Genomic DNA, 18,138 nt, shown 5'->3' with positions numbered 1-18,138 from the left:
AAATTTTTGCGTGAAGTTTTCAACAGCAAGGATGTGATACCTTTTCTTTTATTTATAATCTCTTTAATATAAACGTAATATATATTACATGTTTTGTTTGCTAGTTTAAAGTTAAGACATTGAATCTGAAGTGCAATTTAATTACCCGTTTCCTTTATGTGTTTTGCATAAAGGCAGTTGCCATGTACACCTGATTTAACAGTAGTCTAAGCTGAAGATCCTGTTATAAAACATGGTGCTAGATTATATGACACACATCTTGAAAATCAAGTGTATGGAAAGACCTTTATGTGAATGAGATTTATCTTTTTTTCTTAAGCAAATCAAGTTGCTCAACAAGTGTCTGCTGTCAGGACACATTCAGACCTTAAAGTAGGAGAGTATTCAAGTTTAGAGATAACTGAATCATGGACAAAAGAGAAGTGGAGTCAGGAATTCTCTAAGCATCAGGTAATGTATTAAGTTTAAACTGTAAGCTAAGTGTACAGTGGGTTAGGCTGAATCAGAAGTGATTTCTTCCCATTATATGTTCAGTTTTTCTAAAAGAAATGCAGCATATTGGTATTATTTATATATTAATTTTGAAACAAAATATGAAGTGTTATGAGATGACTTGTAAAAGCTGTCTTTTAGTCCTTTGTTTTTTTCAATTTTCTGGACTTGCAGTTCATGATGATGATTAAAGAAGATATTTTGAGTGGGCATACTATACCTTAAATGCCATTAAAATTTTGTTAAATAGTAGGTTAAAAATCTGATAAAATTGAATGTTCTCTGGGGATGAAGAACATTGGCATTTTATTCCTGCTTTTTTAAGGCTTATGAAGAACTATCTTTCTCTCCAGAGACATGATGTTGGGACACATAAGAGACACAAACTTATTAAGAATTTAGTGATATTTGTTCTGTATAGTCTGGCAGCTGGTATTGTCTGTTGTATTCAGTTTTTCCCTAGGCATGTGAATGTATATAATCTATAGCTACATATATAAAGTCCTTCAGACAGATTACTCTCTCCTGTAGGGAATGTTTTATTCTCTTTTGTCCCTCACTGATGTAGGTAGATGAGTAGGGGTTGATATTCACTCATGTTGTCTAACAAGACTTGCAGAAGGCTTTCTTCCTTCCCCTTGACCTAAGACAGCTGGTACTTTTCTTGTACTGACACTTGTTTTTTCCCATTCAATCTAGGTTCTGGTTATGACATGTCATGTTGCTTTGACTGTTCTGAGAAATGAGTATTTATCCCTGTCAAATATTAATCTTCTGGTGTTTGATGAGTGCCATCTTGCAATCCAGGATCACCCATACCGTGAAATTATGAAGGTGGGCTTCCACTTCTTGAATGTCTTAATACTTGGTTGGGAAGGAGAAGTTGGTGGGAAGGCTGGGGAATTGGGAGCCATTTAAGGAAAAATATTAGTGGAAGCATATGTTAGCATGTTCTAGTACTGTGAAATTACTGCAATAAGTCAAGACTTCAGTGATATTAAAAGAGAGAAAAATAATGTATTTACTGTATTTTGTAGTGGGGATTAAAGAAAAATCTGGCATTAACAGAGAAGCTGAATTTATCGAATTAGGGGAATTTTTTAAATTCATCGATAAAATATTTGAGTTTGAGAATAGTATGTACTAACTAGTTTTTATTATTTTTAAAACAGTGATTTCTAGAGATGTTTCTAGGAGTCTTTCCAGAATATTTTTGGCTCCATGTGGTATTTGGCTTCCACATGTAAGGCATAATAAAAGTATTTTCAAATCTCTCTTCCAGTCCATGTGCCTTTTTATATGGTGTGGAAGTATTCTGATATATATTGTGTCACAAGAATATTTTGTATAATGCTGTTTGTCTTTTTCTACGTTGTAAATATTTACCTTTAAATATGATGGCTGTTGAATGTTCAATTTCCAGTCAGTAGAAGAGAAAATATTAATTCAGTGTTTGGCTCCTTTTGCAACACCTGCTGTTTCCAGCCTAAGCATCTAAAGTTTGCAGTTTGCTAGTTTGATGGTTGGTTTTCAGGATAACTGTCCTAAGGAATTTAATTTGATTTTACTTCACAGATCTGTGAGGATTATCCATCATGTCCACGAATTTTGGGATTAACAGCTTCCATTTTAAATGGGAAATGTGATCCTGCTGAGTTAGAGGAGAAGATCCAGAAACTGGAGAAAATTCTAAAGAGCAATGCTGAAACTGCAACTGATTTGGTGGTTTTAGACAGGTGTGTTTTATAATTACAGCTGTTAAATTGATGCTTGCATATTCATTTTGGAATAAACCAGTAGCGGTATTTCTTTTTTTTTTTTAATTTTAGAAAAGTTTGTGTGTATGTGATGCTGCTACTTTTATTTAGGGCAGAGATGGAATGTTCAGTGGCTTTTTGAGTACAAAGGCTGATTGGCCTTGATATTCAGAGATTTTCTGTAGTTGTTAAAAAAAAACAAAACCAAAAAAACATCAAAGCAACAGAAAAAAACCTCAGACAAACAAAAACCCCACCAAAACCAACCAACCAACCAAAAAACCCACAAAACGCAAAGCAACCAAAAAAAACCCCAACACCACTCCACCAACCTTAAAAATTCACATTACTTTAAACATTTCTGAACTTGTAAAATGCACTCTTATGTTTGGAGTGTAACTGGCTCATGTCCAGAGTATGCTATAATGCTTTCATTTAGAAAAATGTTGTGACATCCACAGTACAGTATATTCTTACTGTGGAGAAATTGCCTTTTCTTTTCTTCCCCCCCCCCCCCCCAAATGAGCAGCCTGGGTTTTAAAAGCTGATGAAAGACAGTGGAAGATGAGGGGAAGTGGTAAATATTTAAGCAGCAGAGCAACTGAGTTCCAGAATCTAGAATTCTGTGAATGTTGTGTAAAATAAAGGTGGTGATAATGTAATGACTTTTTATAGGGGAAAATTAGGGTGAAGTGATTTCCATGTATCATGTTTTCTTGTACCAGCTGTACTGTATTGTTGAGTTTCAGACAGAGTTTTTAGAGTGGTTATTTCATGTTCTGGAACAGGGGTGCGTGTGTGTGTAAATATTGTTTTAAATGCATTTTTCTGAACTTGTGTGAACCATTAGCTTTTAAGAATTTTTCACTGATATTCAAGAATATTTTTTCTTGTGTAAACATAGATATATAAACATATATTTACAGTATGTGGATTGGTTTTGTTTTGCATATGAAGAGTACACTTTGGAAAAACAAATTAAGATGGTCAATGAAATTTTGCTTTTTTTACTTTGCCTTAAATTTTGCAATATTTGAAATTAATATAGCAACATTAACCTATTTTTTAGCAGTGTGTTAGGAAGAGCAGTATTTTAGAATTAAGTAGTTCAGTATTTGGTGTGGTGGAGGTTTTTCTCTGCTAAAGTATTTAGCTGTGTAACTACTAACCATTATTCATGGTGGGTAAAGAAATGCTCTTGAATACATGTCATGTTGCTGTTGTATCGGATGTATAACCTTAAGAGAGTAAAAAAGCTGTGACTTTCAGAAGCTGTGTTTATTTAGCTTGTTCTTTGCCCTCATTCAGATATACTTCTCAGCCGTGTGAGATTGTTGTAGACTGTGGACCATATACTGACAAAAGTGGGTTGTATGGAAGATTATTAAAGGAATTGGATGAAGCACTTGCTTTTCTAAATGACTGCAACCTATCTGTACATTCAAAAGAAAGAGATTCTACCTTAATTTCTAAGCAGGTAAGGATATCAAGCTATGTGAGAAACCTGGGGAATAGGAATCTTAAAACTGTTTTTCTTTGCTGTTAATGTTACCTTACTGAAACCTTCAAACCCAGCCATCCTAGACTGTCTGAGCAAAAATACTTCTGATTGTTGGATTCATTAACAGTGGAGGTCTTTTCATAAATGAGTGGGGCTTGAATGTCAGTCATTGATTAGAACTTCATCTGGTTTGAGATTTAGAGTTACATAAAGCACTGAAATAATTCTGCACCCTGATGTTGTGGGCCCTCATCTCTGAAATCAAGAATTTGACATCTTCACAATCTCCTTTGACCTTGGAATAATTCAGTATAGAAGAGAAAATAATGCCTCAGGAAGTATTTGGACTGTACTCAGTTGTATTGAGTTGATAGGAAGAGTTCAGGCAAAAATTCCAGCCATAGATGTACAATGTCTGCAGTTTATCTTAGAACAACATTGGACTAGTGCCACACCTCTGGGACAGAATTTGAATCTCAAGCTTGCCCCTGACTTTCTCTGTGTTTGCCCCTGTGTTGTCATGCCAGATGGCAGAGTGTAATCCAGAAGGTGTGGTGTATTGAGCTGGGACCTGACATGCCTGGGGTCCAGGTATGTTTTTTATCTCCACTTGGGCTCTGTGGTTTGGAATTGCCTCCCGAGTTGCAACTATATAGGTGTGTAAGTCTTTGAACGAGAAGTCACTAGTGAGTCACGAGAAAGGTGGACAGTATGTTTTCTTCTTCAGGCTGAAGTATTCCAGTTTCCTTTAATATTCTTGGAAACCAAGGACTTTGCTGCTGCTCTATAAAATACTATTTCAGCCAGAGGGAAAGATGGTACATAAGGCAGCCTATCACAGCTACATGGGAAATGGAAGTCCTGATTACTTTTGTGCTAAACTTTAAATGTACTAGGCTAAAATATATAAGGAATGCTGGCTGAAGGCAATCTCCATGACTTGCAGAGTCCAGGAGAGTGGATTGGCTGATAGATTTCTAAAGCTTGTAACCCTCTGTGCTTGTTTTCTGATCCAGTAGCTCTCCTAGAAGATGGAGGCACCCATATTAAGAAAAAGAAAGAGTTTTAGCCTGAGGTGCTGTTTGTCTTGGCACTGGAGAGTATCCAGCCTCTATATATAGTTGCAATTAGTTTAGATAATTTTGCCTTTAAGTCCTACTGCTAACACACTTCACAGAGGATAATGTAAAGATGAAAGCCAGTTTTTACTTCCTCTCAGAAGGGAAGAAGGAAGAGAAATTAAAGCAGGAAGTATCATCCTGACTGTTACAGTTGAGTTGTAGTTCTTCTTTTGTAATATAGGACATCCAAATGAGTCTTTTTAAAAGTAGTATCAGTGTACCCTGGTACTGAATTCCTAGTTTGTTTGACAGCCTGACTCTTCAGGAGGAAACAACTTGCCATCAGGTAAGATGATGGTACTCAAGTGCCTATTCTGTTTTCTCTGAATAGGGTGTAGTTACTTCTTTTTCCTATTCTGCTCACACACAAACCACTGTGTTTTGTTTTTCCTTTGAAAGGCTAGACTTGCTAAGGCTACCATAAGGGCACTGTACAACTTTCTGGTTACATACTTTTGAAACCCTGCCAGCTATCAGTAATAAAGTAAAAACGCCCAGTTAAGTGTTTTTGTTAGTTCTATATTATATATATAGTATAAGAATTTCTACTTTGTTTATTTAGCTGCCTCAAGAAGTATTCTTCTTATTAGTATAATTATCTTCAGGTAAATTTCAAATTACAGTTCCACAAAACTGCAAAATATTGACTAAGCTTGGGGTTTTTTTGAGACTTAGAAATGTACAGAGTTTGAAGTTGTTTGATGGTAATTCAAGGGGGAGGGGGAACTTGCTCCATTAGAAACACCAAAGTTCCCAAGGTCATCTAAATAACAAAAGCAGACTTCTGCATATTTTTTATAGCAAAACAATTGTCATAATTCTTACGAAGATTGTGTTGTAAGAGAAAAAAGCCCCTAGTCTTAAATGAATAGTTCATGAATGTACTCTTTGAACTGATATTTGAATTCGTTTGTTGTAGATATTGTCAGACTGTCGAGCTGTGTTGGTTGTTCTGGGACCCTGGTGTGCAGATAAGGTAGCTGGGATGATGGTGAGAGAGCTGCAGAAGTATATCAAACACGAACAAGAGGAGCTGCACAGGAAATTTTTATTGTTTACAGACACTTTCCTAAGGAAAATACATGCACTCTGTGAAGAGCACTTCTCGCCTGCCTCACTTGACCTGAAATTTGTGACCCCAAAAGTAATAAAGCTGCTTGAAATCTTGCGCAAATACAAACCATATGAACGGCAGCAGTTTGAAAGTGTTGAATGGTATAACAATAGGAACCAGGATAATTATGTATCTTGGAGTGATTCTGAAGATGATGATGAGGATGAAGAAATTGAGGAGAAAGAGAAGCCAGAGACTAATTTCCCATCTCCCTTTACTAATATTTTATGTGGAATTATTTTTGTGGAAAGAAGATACACAGCGGTTGTTCTAAATAGGTAAAGCTTTTTATTTTTTGAAAAAAATCATTCTGAAGCAAAAAGGCAGACTCAGCTGCTGGGATAATATCATGACTATGATGTGTCTTGTATTTTCATAACTCTATTTATAAAGTTGGTTTAGGAGATCATACTGGATCTGTGTGAAGCATATGGAGTGGATGGGGAGAGCTCGTGTTTTTGAAAATTTTACTCAAGGGATTGTTTCAGTCCTGAGTTTGTCATTTGAATCCTTTAGAAGGCAAAATGTGAAATACTGTACTGAACCTGTAAAGTAGGCATATACTATTTTGTCTTTATCAGTCTTTAAATTTATATTAGCCATGGATGTTGGAAACCTCTCTAGCTTACTGAGTGCAATACTTCTGGAAATTTTATCATTACCCTACTAAATCACAGTATTATATGACCCAAGTCTACAGAAAATCAAATGCACCCTTGCACAAATATTTCTTAAGATTTACCAGTACTGCTTTCAAAGTTGGTGTTTATAAAACGCCTATTCAGTCAAACACTAAGTGCTTTCTTACAGTCTCCAGCAAGAAAAATATGGACCCCTGAGTGTTTGCCAGTTTGCAATACTCTAGTTCCTTATCAGTTCGTATTCCTGAATGTGCTCCCATGTTAGTTATGTATAACACTTAATTGTTAAATGCTGTTTGCCACAAACTATGAATTACATGATTTATTCACCTATTCTGATTTTGGTTTTCAGTAGGTTTCTCAGACAGTGTAATAAATGTCCTGTGCAAAGTGTTCATTGCATTCTGGATACCTCTGAATCTGACCCCTGTGTTGATACATTTTTGCCCAAGTCAATAGTTTAAGTGAATAACATACTCTTTGATCTGCAGACTTGCCTATGTGCTTTTTGTCAGCTTCATCTTTTCTCTTGGCCTTTTTTTTGCATTTTCAGATATGTTCACATAAATCTGCAAATATGAGACAAACTAAGTTGTTCAGTGAAATGAACATATTCTTTTAATAACTCCTGAAGAAATAATATTAACAGAATCTGATAACATTTTTGCTGAGCTGAAATGAGTATTTCATTGCCCTGCAGGGAATGAACAGAACTGGGAAAAATTTTTTCTTCTCTGTTAAGTTATGGTTTAAAACATACTGGTTTTCCACTGGGCATTCTTGTAGACAGTGATTTATACACTGTACAATATTCTAACTGCTTTTGAACCCGACAGAATATGGTGTCTAGATAAAATAGGTAATCAAATTCTACCATCTTTAACCTCACCTTGGGTTGAGGTTATTGGCTGCAAAATATAAAAAAATATGGAACTTCTTGTCCCCTTCTCAGAGCTGGCTACCAGACTCTCAAAATGCTCCGTCGCCTCATGTAGTACATGATCTCAGAATACATGGTTGACCATCAGACCTGAGCTGTTGGAATTAAGACTGGAAACCTTCATTGGAGAACCTCACTGTAGGCTCGTTTGAGTGCAGTGGATTTAGTTCAAGGGCCTCTGCTGATGCTACTTAATATGTAGGGGAAAGATTGTCTCCTGAATGAGACAGTCATGAGTGTCACAACTACTTGAGCTTCCAGTAATCCAGTATGGATTGTTACATGAAACTAAGTTAGAAATAAAACTTTTCTTAAAATATATTTATTATGGTAGTATTTAGAGATTAGAATACCATTTTATTAAATCCATGATGACTGAGGAAGGTCAAGATTCATGGCATGTTTGTACTTTCTGGGTCTTTGATTATTATTACACTCAACTAATGGAATGACTCACTTATTGTTTAATTTGGTGTATACAGTTGAGTTCTGGTTTGTACAAACTCCTTTTCAGAAGAGAAGACATTCTTTAATGCCCAATTTCCTTCCATTTGCATTGCAGTACCTCTCAACTCCCTTAGGGAGAGGTTGAAAAGCAGAAGTTCTTGTATCTATTTGAAGAACAGCACTTGTTACCTGCCACAAATACTTATTTAATCTCAAGGTTGAAGTCTTGAATGTTTCTCAGGAACTTTCCAAAGATGTGCACAGTGAAGTGTTTATTCAGATGTTTTTAATTGTCCATTTCTATAATAAGTGAAATTAAGTAAGAATGTTGGAGATGCTTAGTAGGTACTCAATCTGTATGACCTCACAGAAATGCTATGTGAAAAAAGAAATATTTTAAAAATAGGATTTCTGACTGCTTATTAATCCATATTTTCTTAGGATGTCTGTTTCAAGAGCCTAGAGACTGCATACAGAAATGTAACTCCGTTTAGCCTTGAACTAACAAATCACATTTGCATTTTAGCACAAGAGGATCCTGCAAAGGAAGAAAGTCTTCAAGGTGTTTTATGTTCCCATAGATTTTGTTAGAAACACGGACCAGGAAAGGGGGCAAGACCAGTAGTTTTTCAAGGGTAGAAGGAGCAGGGAGAACTTTGCCATTTTCCATCTGATTTGGCAGCAGCTTGCTGGGCAGATGGTAGGCATGTAGCTGGGGGCTGGCACAGCACCCATCTACTTATATGTGAGGCAGAACTGCTAGGGATTTATCTGGGAAAGGTTGGAATTGCTGTTGAGGGGGGGTATACAGAGGCAAGCTGTTCTTTGGCTGTGAGGAGCACTTGATAATGGACACAGTGCATGTGCTGTTGAGCAAAGCAGTACTGGGATGGCTATAGTGAGACATGCAAGGGATCTAAGTTTTTTATACTTTTATTTGGATCTGCTGCTCAAAAGCTTGTTACAGTTGAGAAGTCCCAGATTCCGTCCATCCTGAAAACTGATCAACTGAAGTTGCTATAGTGTACTTAGTTTGATGGCTCATGGTAATTGTGGTTTTAAATCCGTAAATATCTCGTTCTAGATTTATTGCATTATTCATCTAAACAATCTTCTACCTTGTCGTTGATATCAGAACACTGTGGAAGGCAGCCTTTGCTGCTTCTGTAACCTAAAGAATAAGGGGAAATAAATTGAGAGCATGGGTGCTCCTCACATCCCTGTTCAGTATTCCTTTTAAAAAATTGAATTAAGTCTTCTATTTGGGTTAATTTTACAAGTAGTGAACTTCTCACTGGGTAGGCTGAGCACTGCTCTTTAGAAAAACAGGTCAGTGTTTTGCCACAAGTATACTTGAACAGTATACTTCTAATATTAAGTAGAATTGCAATATTATGTTTTAATCTAAAATTTAATATATTGAGAAAACGTACTTTATGGAGGGAGCAGTTACAGGTCTGTCTTCTAAAATCAAGCATCATTAACAGAAAAAGAGATAAACAAAAGCAATTGTAAGTAGGGTGCTTTAGCAACAGGGAACCTTGGAATAATAGATTGGTTTAAAAATACCTGGTTTTACTGTGATAGGTCTGAAATGTGTGTGAAGCAGGGACACTCATGCCGTATGGATATGCAGTCTGTCACGTGTTAACCTTACAGAGCTTTTCAAGAAGACTGCAGGAAGTTTGTTTTAGTGTGGCTTAATTCTTATGCTTCCACTTTTTCTTTTAATATAGGTCTTACAAACTAAAGATTTTCTTCCATTTTCTGGGTTGTGTGACTTGTAAAAAAACACGTGTAATATTTTTAGGTTGATAAAAGAAGCTGGCAAGCAAGATCCGGAACTGGCTTACATCAGTAGCAATTTTATAACTGGACATGGCATTGGCAAGAACCAGCCTCGTAACAAGCAGATGGAAGTAGAATTTAGAAAACAGGAAGAGGTAACTTCAAGAAAAAAAATTTAAATTAACAGTACCTTCAGAACCTTTTTTTGTGTGTGTCTTTAAAAACAAAAAAAACCAACAGGCAGAGTCTGGGGCAAAATCATTACAAGTTCAGGGAATACCTTTGCTTTAACAAATATGCACACTTCCTGGAGATACAGATGTTGTTCATAAAAAAAATAACATGTTTAGAGACGTTGGTATGTCATGTTACACAAACAGAAATTAAAGCTTCAAGTAAAATCGTGTTTATGTCTAGTCAGATCTAATTTTTCTGCATTTGTGTTAGTGGTAATGTAGTAACACTGTAAAGAAAATCAGTGTTGCAGACATATTGCAGTAGTTGAGCTGATTCTATTATTTCTACAATAAAAGTGAATTTGGTAAATCATTAAATGATATAAATATTAAAACCCCCATGATTTTTAAATGAGTTAAAGCTCACCCCAGCTAGATTGTCCTCCTTAGTATTATTTCATATATAGTATAAATATCAGAAGTGCCAGCTCTAGAATATACTCTATCCCCGAAGATATTTCAGCCTCAAAATCTTTGGGAAAAGATACTGTCCTGAAAGCACCTTTTTTTTTTTTTTTTCCTTTTATACCACAACTGAAAAATTGTGAATAAATAGAAGGGGGATCCTCTCCATTGCTAGTGGCTATATTAGCTTCTTAGACTCATATGATTCCACATATCAGATTTGATTCCTAGAAATCTGGTAAATAGTCTTGTTGTATTTCTGAAAAGATTTTTTCGTAATAGTTTTGCATTTGTGTATTTAGACATATTTTCGGAGTGTCTGACCAACTCACCTTGTTCTTACTGCCTTTTGCTCAATCTTATGATGGAAACAGATCTTGAACTAATTTCTCAAGTTTATTTTCTTGATTTTTGCAGGTTCTTAGAAAATTTCGAGCACATGAGACCAATCTACTTATTGCCACCAGTATTGTAGAAGAGGGTGTTGACATACCAAAATGCAACTTGGTGGTGCGTTTTGATTTGCCTACGGAGTACCGTTCCTACGTACAGTCAAAAGGAAGAGCTAGAGCACCAATTTCCAATTACATTATGTTAGCAGATACGGACAAAATCAAAAGTTTTGAAGAAGATCTTAAGACATACAAAGCCATTGAGAAGGTATGAGGGCAGATGAATGGGCCTAGTCTTGTTAAATGTTTCATAGTATTTTTTAAGGGAAGAATTTCTCACGTTCTGTTCTTGAAATGTTAAGATCCTCAGAAACAAATGCTCAAAATCTGTTGATACCAATGAAACTGAAACTGAACCCATTGTTGATGATGACGATGTATTTCCACCCTACGTATTGAGGCCAGATGAGAACAGTCCAAGAGTTACTATTAACACTGCTATTGGACACATAAATAGGTAAGGGCATATTTAATTTCTACTTCATGTCTTTGAATAAAAGGTTTCTTAGTCTGTCTCGCAACATGGAAGCATAGGCTGGAGCGTTTTACACATTTCCTCTTAGGCATCTTGACAGGATCTGCTCTCCTAGAGAAAGTGGTCACAACAATTTGAAGGCATTATTTGCTATTTTTATCTTTATCCTACCAGAGATTCTAGCACTGATAGTAACTGTAGTGATAATGATTCCTATTTAATTAAAAGCTTCCCTGAAAGCATAGTTTCAAAATGGGTAGTAAGATTGGGTTTTTTGCTTGTCAAGCTAATTTTGGAAATAAATAAAAGAAGCGTTAAAACTGTAGTTACATCTTCCAATGCTAATATTCACATTTAATAACAGTCTGTTGTCATCTTTAAAAACAAAATCACAGTAATTAAGCTGAACATAATAAAAGTCCATAAGACAGGATGGTATGCTTCCAGGGGAGCTAGTCAAGTATCAAGTTTGTAAGGCCAAGGCAATTATAGGAGGTTCTTAGTGACAGGAAGATGTAGATGTTATTAATACTTCACAAAACAAGACAAGTAAGAGGATCCAGGGAGCTGTGGAGTGGTCAGTGTAACTGTAGTCATGGAATAATAGGGACCAAGTCCTCATCACAGTAGTTTCTAGGCACATAAAGAAAAGTGGGTTGGCAGAAACCAACCAAGCTTTACTGAGGGCAGTTTTTGACCAACCAGACCTTATCTCCAGTGTGATGAAGTGATTGACTCTATGAGAAGCAGTGAGTGTCATTTACTGAAGTAAATATTTTGGTGCAATTGCCAAAGTACCGTAGTAGCTAAATTCTTGAGATGCAGACCATTTTGATTGACTGTCTGGTAAACAAAACCTGTCAGCAGTCAGATTTGAAGGGTGAATGGTAGGCAGTAGATGGTTCAAAGGCTGTCTGGCAGCTGGTTGTACATGGCATTGCTCCTCCGCTGTTAAGAGGTTCAGCATGGTTTAACATCAGCATGTTTGCATTTGATACTAAGCTGGGAGAGAGGGAAGTGAGTACAAGGGAGGAAAGGCTACCATTCAGAGGGGAAACAATGACAAATAGGAGGAATAAGGCAATAGAAAAATCAGGAAACATAATGCAAATCCTGGGACCTCAGATGAGATACACTTGTGCATCGTTACAATCTTGGAATGACCTTGCTGGAGACCTGGTGTATAGTAAAGGACTTGGAGGTTGTCTTCTCAGTAGTTAGTTGGGTATTTGTCAGCAGTGTACCTTTGCAGTGGCCAGTATGACCTGAAATCATCATCTGTAGAATCTACACCAGTAGAGCAAGGTTCCACTGAAATGTGTTTAGACTTCAATTCACAGGTTTTGATGATCTGTAAAATGTTTTGTCAACTTAGGTACTGCGCTAGATTACCAAGTGATCCATTTACACACCTAGCTCCCAAGTGTAAAACCCGGGAACTACCTGACCATACGTTTTACTCTACTCTCTACCTGCCAATCAACTCACCTCTTCGAGCTTCAATTGTTGTAGGTATTTGGGGAAGAAAAAGCATGGAAATAAGCAAATAAGAACTGGTCTGTGCTATTTCTAGAATCAGTATCATAGTTGTTAATGAAAATAATTTTTTTTGTATTGTACTCTGTAAGTGTATTTAGATCAGTGTTTATTTCTATCATAATCCATTTTCCATCAGTTACTGTTAATGCCAAAGGCAAAAATATTTAGATATTTTTCCAGGATCTTATTGCTTCACACATTTGTCCTGTATTGTCTTTGATCAATAGTATGTTGAGTTCTTGTAATTTTGGTTTTTGTGGAAAAACAACATAAGCCTGAATATCTTCAAAAAACTGTCACCGATGTATTTTTTAAAAAAACTTTGCTTACCTAATATGCTTGTGTGAAACTAATTAAACAAGTATGGTAAGTAAAATGCTAATTAACCAAAGTTTTGATAAAGTATTTAAATGCTTATAGGGTCCTCCAATGAGTTGTGCAAGACTGGCTGAGAGAGTTGTAGCTCTTATTTGCTGTGAAAAACTGCACAAAATTGGTAAGAACTGAAAAAGCAACTTTTTTGGTAAAGTATAATTTATAGTTGAGAAATTGCATATGGTATGGAGGATGTAAATGATGATGTATGGTGTATATACATGCATTTCGGCTGTAGCCATCTATTGTAGCTTTCTTTCACTTGCCTTGTTTTGTGGTATGATACTTATCAATTTAACTTAGACTTTATAAGCTAAAGTTAAATTCTCCAGGGAAGTCTTGTTATATAACTTATTTAGTCTTAAACAGCAAAAGCAACATTAGTACAGGAGACTCAGATTTTGCTGTTGAAAATACTTATTAAAGGGGAAAAGAGTCTTGTTCTCTGTAAGATACTGATTATAGGTCAGAAACTACATCCTGCAACCAAAAGATAACTTGCCTTTTAAAGTGAATTGTGAAAAATTAAGATAATACACAATCCTAAATTTATTGTTTTTCTCTACTGAATCATAAGTCACGTTTCAAAAAAAGTGCATTGAGGGACTACTTCAGCTCTCTTGTCTCTATTAAGTATAATAAAGCATGTTCTTCATTGAGTAACATTAAGAGAATTACATGTTATGGGCTTTTTGATGAAGAACTGAAGTACTCATGTATCTTTTAAGTTAAAAAATTTGTAGGTCTGGTGTTTGTATTTTTTTCCTGAATTAAACCCTTTGATCACTGAATGTATACAAATAAATGTATCGAAGAATAACACCCTAATAGCTCAACTCAGTTTTGAGAGTGCATATTCAGCAGTAGTAATTCACTTTTTAGAATGATAGAGAAATATAACTGTTCCCTCTTTCTTGGCATCACTCCATATGAGTGATTTTTAAATTAGTATTTCAGTCAAGGATTGCTTTTTATGACCAAAAAGAATTCATTGGTCTTTGATATTTTCATTATAGTATTCAATTCTGTAATTTCAATGGGTTTTACTGTAAATGAATATTTTTGCCCAAAATTCAGTCTTATCACTCTTTCCCCAAAGTTCTGCTTTTGGAGTTTTGCAGGGGTCCATGTATTTTAAAAACTTCTGTGAGGTGTTTTCACAAGCAGTCTCATCTACTGTGTAGGATGTTAAGGAACCAAGATTTGATTGTTCATGATGCTATTTCTTTCCACTCCTTCATAATAATCAGGTGAACTGGATGATCATTTGATGCCAGTTGGTAAAGAAACGGTTAAATATGAGGAGGAACTTGATTTACATGATGAAGAAGAAACCAGTGTTCCAGGAAGGCCAGGCTCTACAAAACGAAGACAGTGCTATCCTAAAGCTGTTAGTATCACTCACTGCTGTCCACACCTCTGATCAAATGCCTTATGTACTGATGAGACAGAGTTGCTAACTCTTAATCTTATAAGTATATTTTACAACATATCTTGCGTTTATATTGAAAATGTTTTGCAGTTTTAATTCTGTGGAAAATTGCACTGTTACCTGACTTTATGGTACCATATGTTTTGGAAACATGCCTGTAAGTTCAAGGAACATACATGTTCTGTAAGGCTCGTTGACTATTTGCCTGGTACGAAAATAACTGTGAGGAAAATTGTCCTGCATTAATAATCTGTAAGATGTTTATCCTCTCTGGTAAGTGCACTAGAGCAAAGGAGGAATTGCTGGCTTTCTAGACAAGGAGATGCACAGGGCTAAAAAAAGAAATAGGTGGGGGTTTTTAAGATGCATAGTTTAATTTGGGAAGTTTACTGGTTGAACACAGAATTTCATGACTTCTGGTTTAAACCTTAGAATATCAAATAAGTATACTTTTACTATTCTTTCATTTTTCAAGTAGTTCTAAATATTATACTTAATATGCTAAAAGGTATCCTACAGTGCTGCATTAAGTAACTTATCCACAGTTCTGAGAGGCTTCAACCACATCAGCTTGTAGAATAGGATTTCTTAAATATTATGTGTATGGAAATTTAAAATGCTTTAAGGGAAAACAGAGGAAAGAAGCTTTGTCAGAGTATTTTGCAACTACTCTGGAACCTTCCTTCTTCCCCTGCCATTGTTAACTGGTTCTGTCTAAGGTCCTTCGAATAGGACAAGTACCTCGTTCAGAATCTAATAATCTGCATTTCACAGAGAAACTGATAGTCTTTGTCATATGGGGGAATGTCAGCATGGACACCCACATTAGCGGGCTATAGTGCTGTGTTGTACCTTCATGTGCAGCCTCAGTTATGGTGAAAGCCCTTCAGTAATTCCATTCTTACCGTCCTCCTCGTGCCCCAATTTTATTAATAGTTCCAGTAATCAGTTATTAGGAAAGTTTTGTGAAGGATATCATGGCATCACAGAGGGAATGACACGTGAGAAAGCCTTTTTCTTTCAAGACTTCACAAACACTTTGCATCTTTGCACAGTGTTTCTTGGTAGCTTGTTACAAGAACTTTTCTCTTTCTCTGTCCTCTTGCCTCACTAGTGATTGTTGGATTAGGGGTGACTCATAAAATGCAAGATTATTCTATCTCATTCAGAGGAGTTGATTTGTCTAGTGATGCAACATTCTTCCTCAGTTTGTTTTTTTGTTTTTTTTTTTTTAATAAGGAAGCTAAGAATACTTTTCCTTGCTTTTGTCCCAACTTTTCACATCTGGAAAAGAAGGTTTGGCAAATGTTTAAGGTCTGCAAGATCCTCTTGGGCTTAATGTAGTTATTAAACTTATGAGTAATTTTCCATTAAGTCAAGGCCATAGTTTTACTGCAGTGTAACTTTAAAATCTGGGACTACATGAATTGCAATTTAGTTTTAGATGAACAGGAGGATCGCTTTTGAGACCTGAAAAGTAATGAACTCCTACCAAACATTAAGCATGGTTTCTTAATGTCTGTGACAAATACAAACAGCAGAGTTAAAAGTGCTTTTGGCTGTTGTGAGTGTTCACATCTGCAAGCTAGAATTGTTATGAGAACTCATATAATGTAGTGCCTGGGCAAAGGGGCAGTCCACTGAATTTTATTTGTTTGTCCCAAGTGCATGAAAAACATTTTTGATACTTTTCAGTTCTGCTGGAAAGAGAATCTGTGTTAATGAAGCTGCAATGAAACTTTATGTGAAAATTGAATTACTGGGATGTAGATTTCTTTTTTTTCCTCCCCCCCCCCCCCCCCCCCCCGCTGTCAAGCTCAAAAGAGCTTGGACATAGTGTGCTCCAAAGTTACTGGTTAAATACAGACATTGGCATCAACACTTCAGTTGTATTTATGGTATTTATTTATTTAAGTGCTGCCTGTGTTTTACAGTTATGGGATTGGGGATATAGTAGAAGTTGCCTCTTGGCTAATAGGAAGACCTGGGAGCATCGTGTTCCCTTGATGCAAGTATTTGGACAGATTTTGGGGCTACCGTACCAGACTGCTGACCAAACACTTTTGCTTAAGAAAAAACCACTACTTGAGCCCAGATTAATTTTTTTTTTGTTCCTTATTTTTATCAATGCCTTTCCAAATAAACATGTGACACCTTGTTCCAAGAGTAGTATTTAGGTGAACTTTTCTGATTTTTTTATCATGTTAATGTTTTTTCTTGTTTTGATTTTTAGATTCCAGAGTGCTTGAGGGATAGTTATCCCAAACCTGATCAGCCCTGTTACCTGTATGTAATAGGAATGGTGTTAACAACTCCTCTACCTGATGAGCTCAACTTCAGGAGACGAAAACTATATCCTCCTGAGGATACAACAAGATGTTTTGGCATATTGACAGCCAAACCTATACCTCAAGTAAGGAATATCTCCTTTCCTTATAGTACATTGCTTACCACCTGTTGCTTTACAACCTTGCTCCCTACTCCCAGACTGAAGAATTGAAAATGACCAAGTGCTGCTTGTGTCTGGCAACCTCAAGGAAATAAACAGTATCTGTCCAGTCAGATCTCCATTTTTTGTATTTATGGATAGAACTATCTGTTCTATTTTGGCCAAACTTTTGTTTTACAAATTTATTTTTTAGGATTTTGCATTGGCAAATACAAAATGTCCCTCCCTCTTTGTATGAGATGTGATAGGAGTTGACATATCAGCTACAGAGATGGCCTGCACCCCACAACCGCATCTGTACAAAAGCTATGGTAACAACTCCTCGATATTCTTGGTCTGCAGCAGCAGCAGAAAAAGTCAGCCATGTTAATTGAAATTGGCACCTCTTGCTTTGGAAAATTTTTAATAGACATTTGCTGTTGGAGAGACTCAATTGAAGATGATTTTTGCAAATTGTATTTTTGTTTGTCCACATAAGAAAACATTCCCTTTCTACTTACCTTTTATAAAGAGAAGAGCTGTAAAGCACAAAGAGAACTATTTAAAAAAAACCAAATCAGTCATTCTTTAAGCTTTCAGAATCTCATCTGTAGTTGAAGGTCATCACAGATCAAAGTTCTGATCCAATTTGATCCAGTTTATGTGGGGTCAGGCAAGCATTACGTCAGCATCTGAACTAAACAGCCAGTGCTCTGTAGAGGAGTCCTACTCTGGATTGTCTTTTGTGATTTCTTTCGGTTTTGTTGTTCTTTAGATTCCTCACTTTCCTGTGTATACTCGCTCTGGAGAGGTTACAATATCTATTGAGCTTAAGAAATCTGGTTTTACTCTGTCTCTGCAAATGCTTGAGCTGATAACGAGACTCCACCAGTACATTTTTTCACATATTCTTCGTCTTGAGAAACCTGCACTAGAGTTCAAACCCACAGAAGCTGATTCAGCCTATTGTGTTCTACCTCTTAATGTTGGTAAGA

General features: G+C 36.2%; 1 protein-coding gene across 4 annotated transcripts in view; it reads left to right on the top strand.

Annotated features, from left to right (window-relative positions):
* DICER1 (dicer 1, ribonuclease III) overlaps window positions 1-18,138 on the top strand; it is an 80,581-nt gene that overhangs the window by 24,312 nt on the left and 38,131 nt on the right. For all 4 annotated transcript variants that reach the window (XM_027892813.1, XM_027892811.1, XM_027892810.1 and 1 more), the window contains 13 exons: window positions 320-450; window positions 1,192-1,326; window positions 2,068-2,228; window positions 3,558-3,726; window positions 5,791-6,263; window positions 9,824-9,956; window positions 10,860-11,102; window positions 11,197-11,351; window positions 12,745-12,877; window positions 13,329-13,404; window positions 14,534-14,673; window positions 16,949-17,128; window positions 17,919-18,132. In XM_027892813.1, coding sequence (XP_027748614.1) covers window positions 320-450; window positions 1,192-1,326; window positions 2,068-2,228; window positions 3,558-3,726; window positions 5,791-6,263; window positions 9,824-9,956; window positions 10,860-11,102; window positions 11,197-11,351; window positions 12,745-12,877; window positions 13,329-13,404; window positions 14,534-14,673; window positions 16,949-17,128; window positions 17,919-18,132 — 2,343 coding nt within the window. The remainder of the gene's footprint in view (window positions 1-319; window positions 451-1,191; window positions 1,327-2,067; window positions 2,229-3,557; window positions 3,727-5,790; window positions 6,264-9,823; window positions 9,957-10,859; window positions 11,103-11,196; window positions 11,352-12,744; window positions 12,878-13,328; window positions 13,405-14,533; window positions 14,674-16,948; window positions 17,129-17,918; window positions 18,133-18,138) is intronic.

This window comes from Empidonax traillii, unplaced genomic scaffold (assembly GCF_003031625.1).
Source record: "Empidonax traillii isolate 1590-97213 ecotype Southwest subspecies unplaced genomic scaffold, ASM303162v1 scaffold370:size553598, whole genome shotgun sequence".
NCBI classification, from domain to species: Eukaryota; Metazoa; Chordata; class Aves; order Passeriformes; family Tyrannidae; genus Empidonax; species Empidonax traillii.
This window is presented reverse-complemented; position numbering and strand designations above follow the sequence as displayed.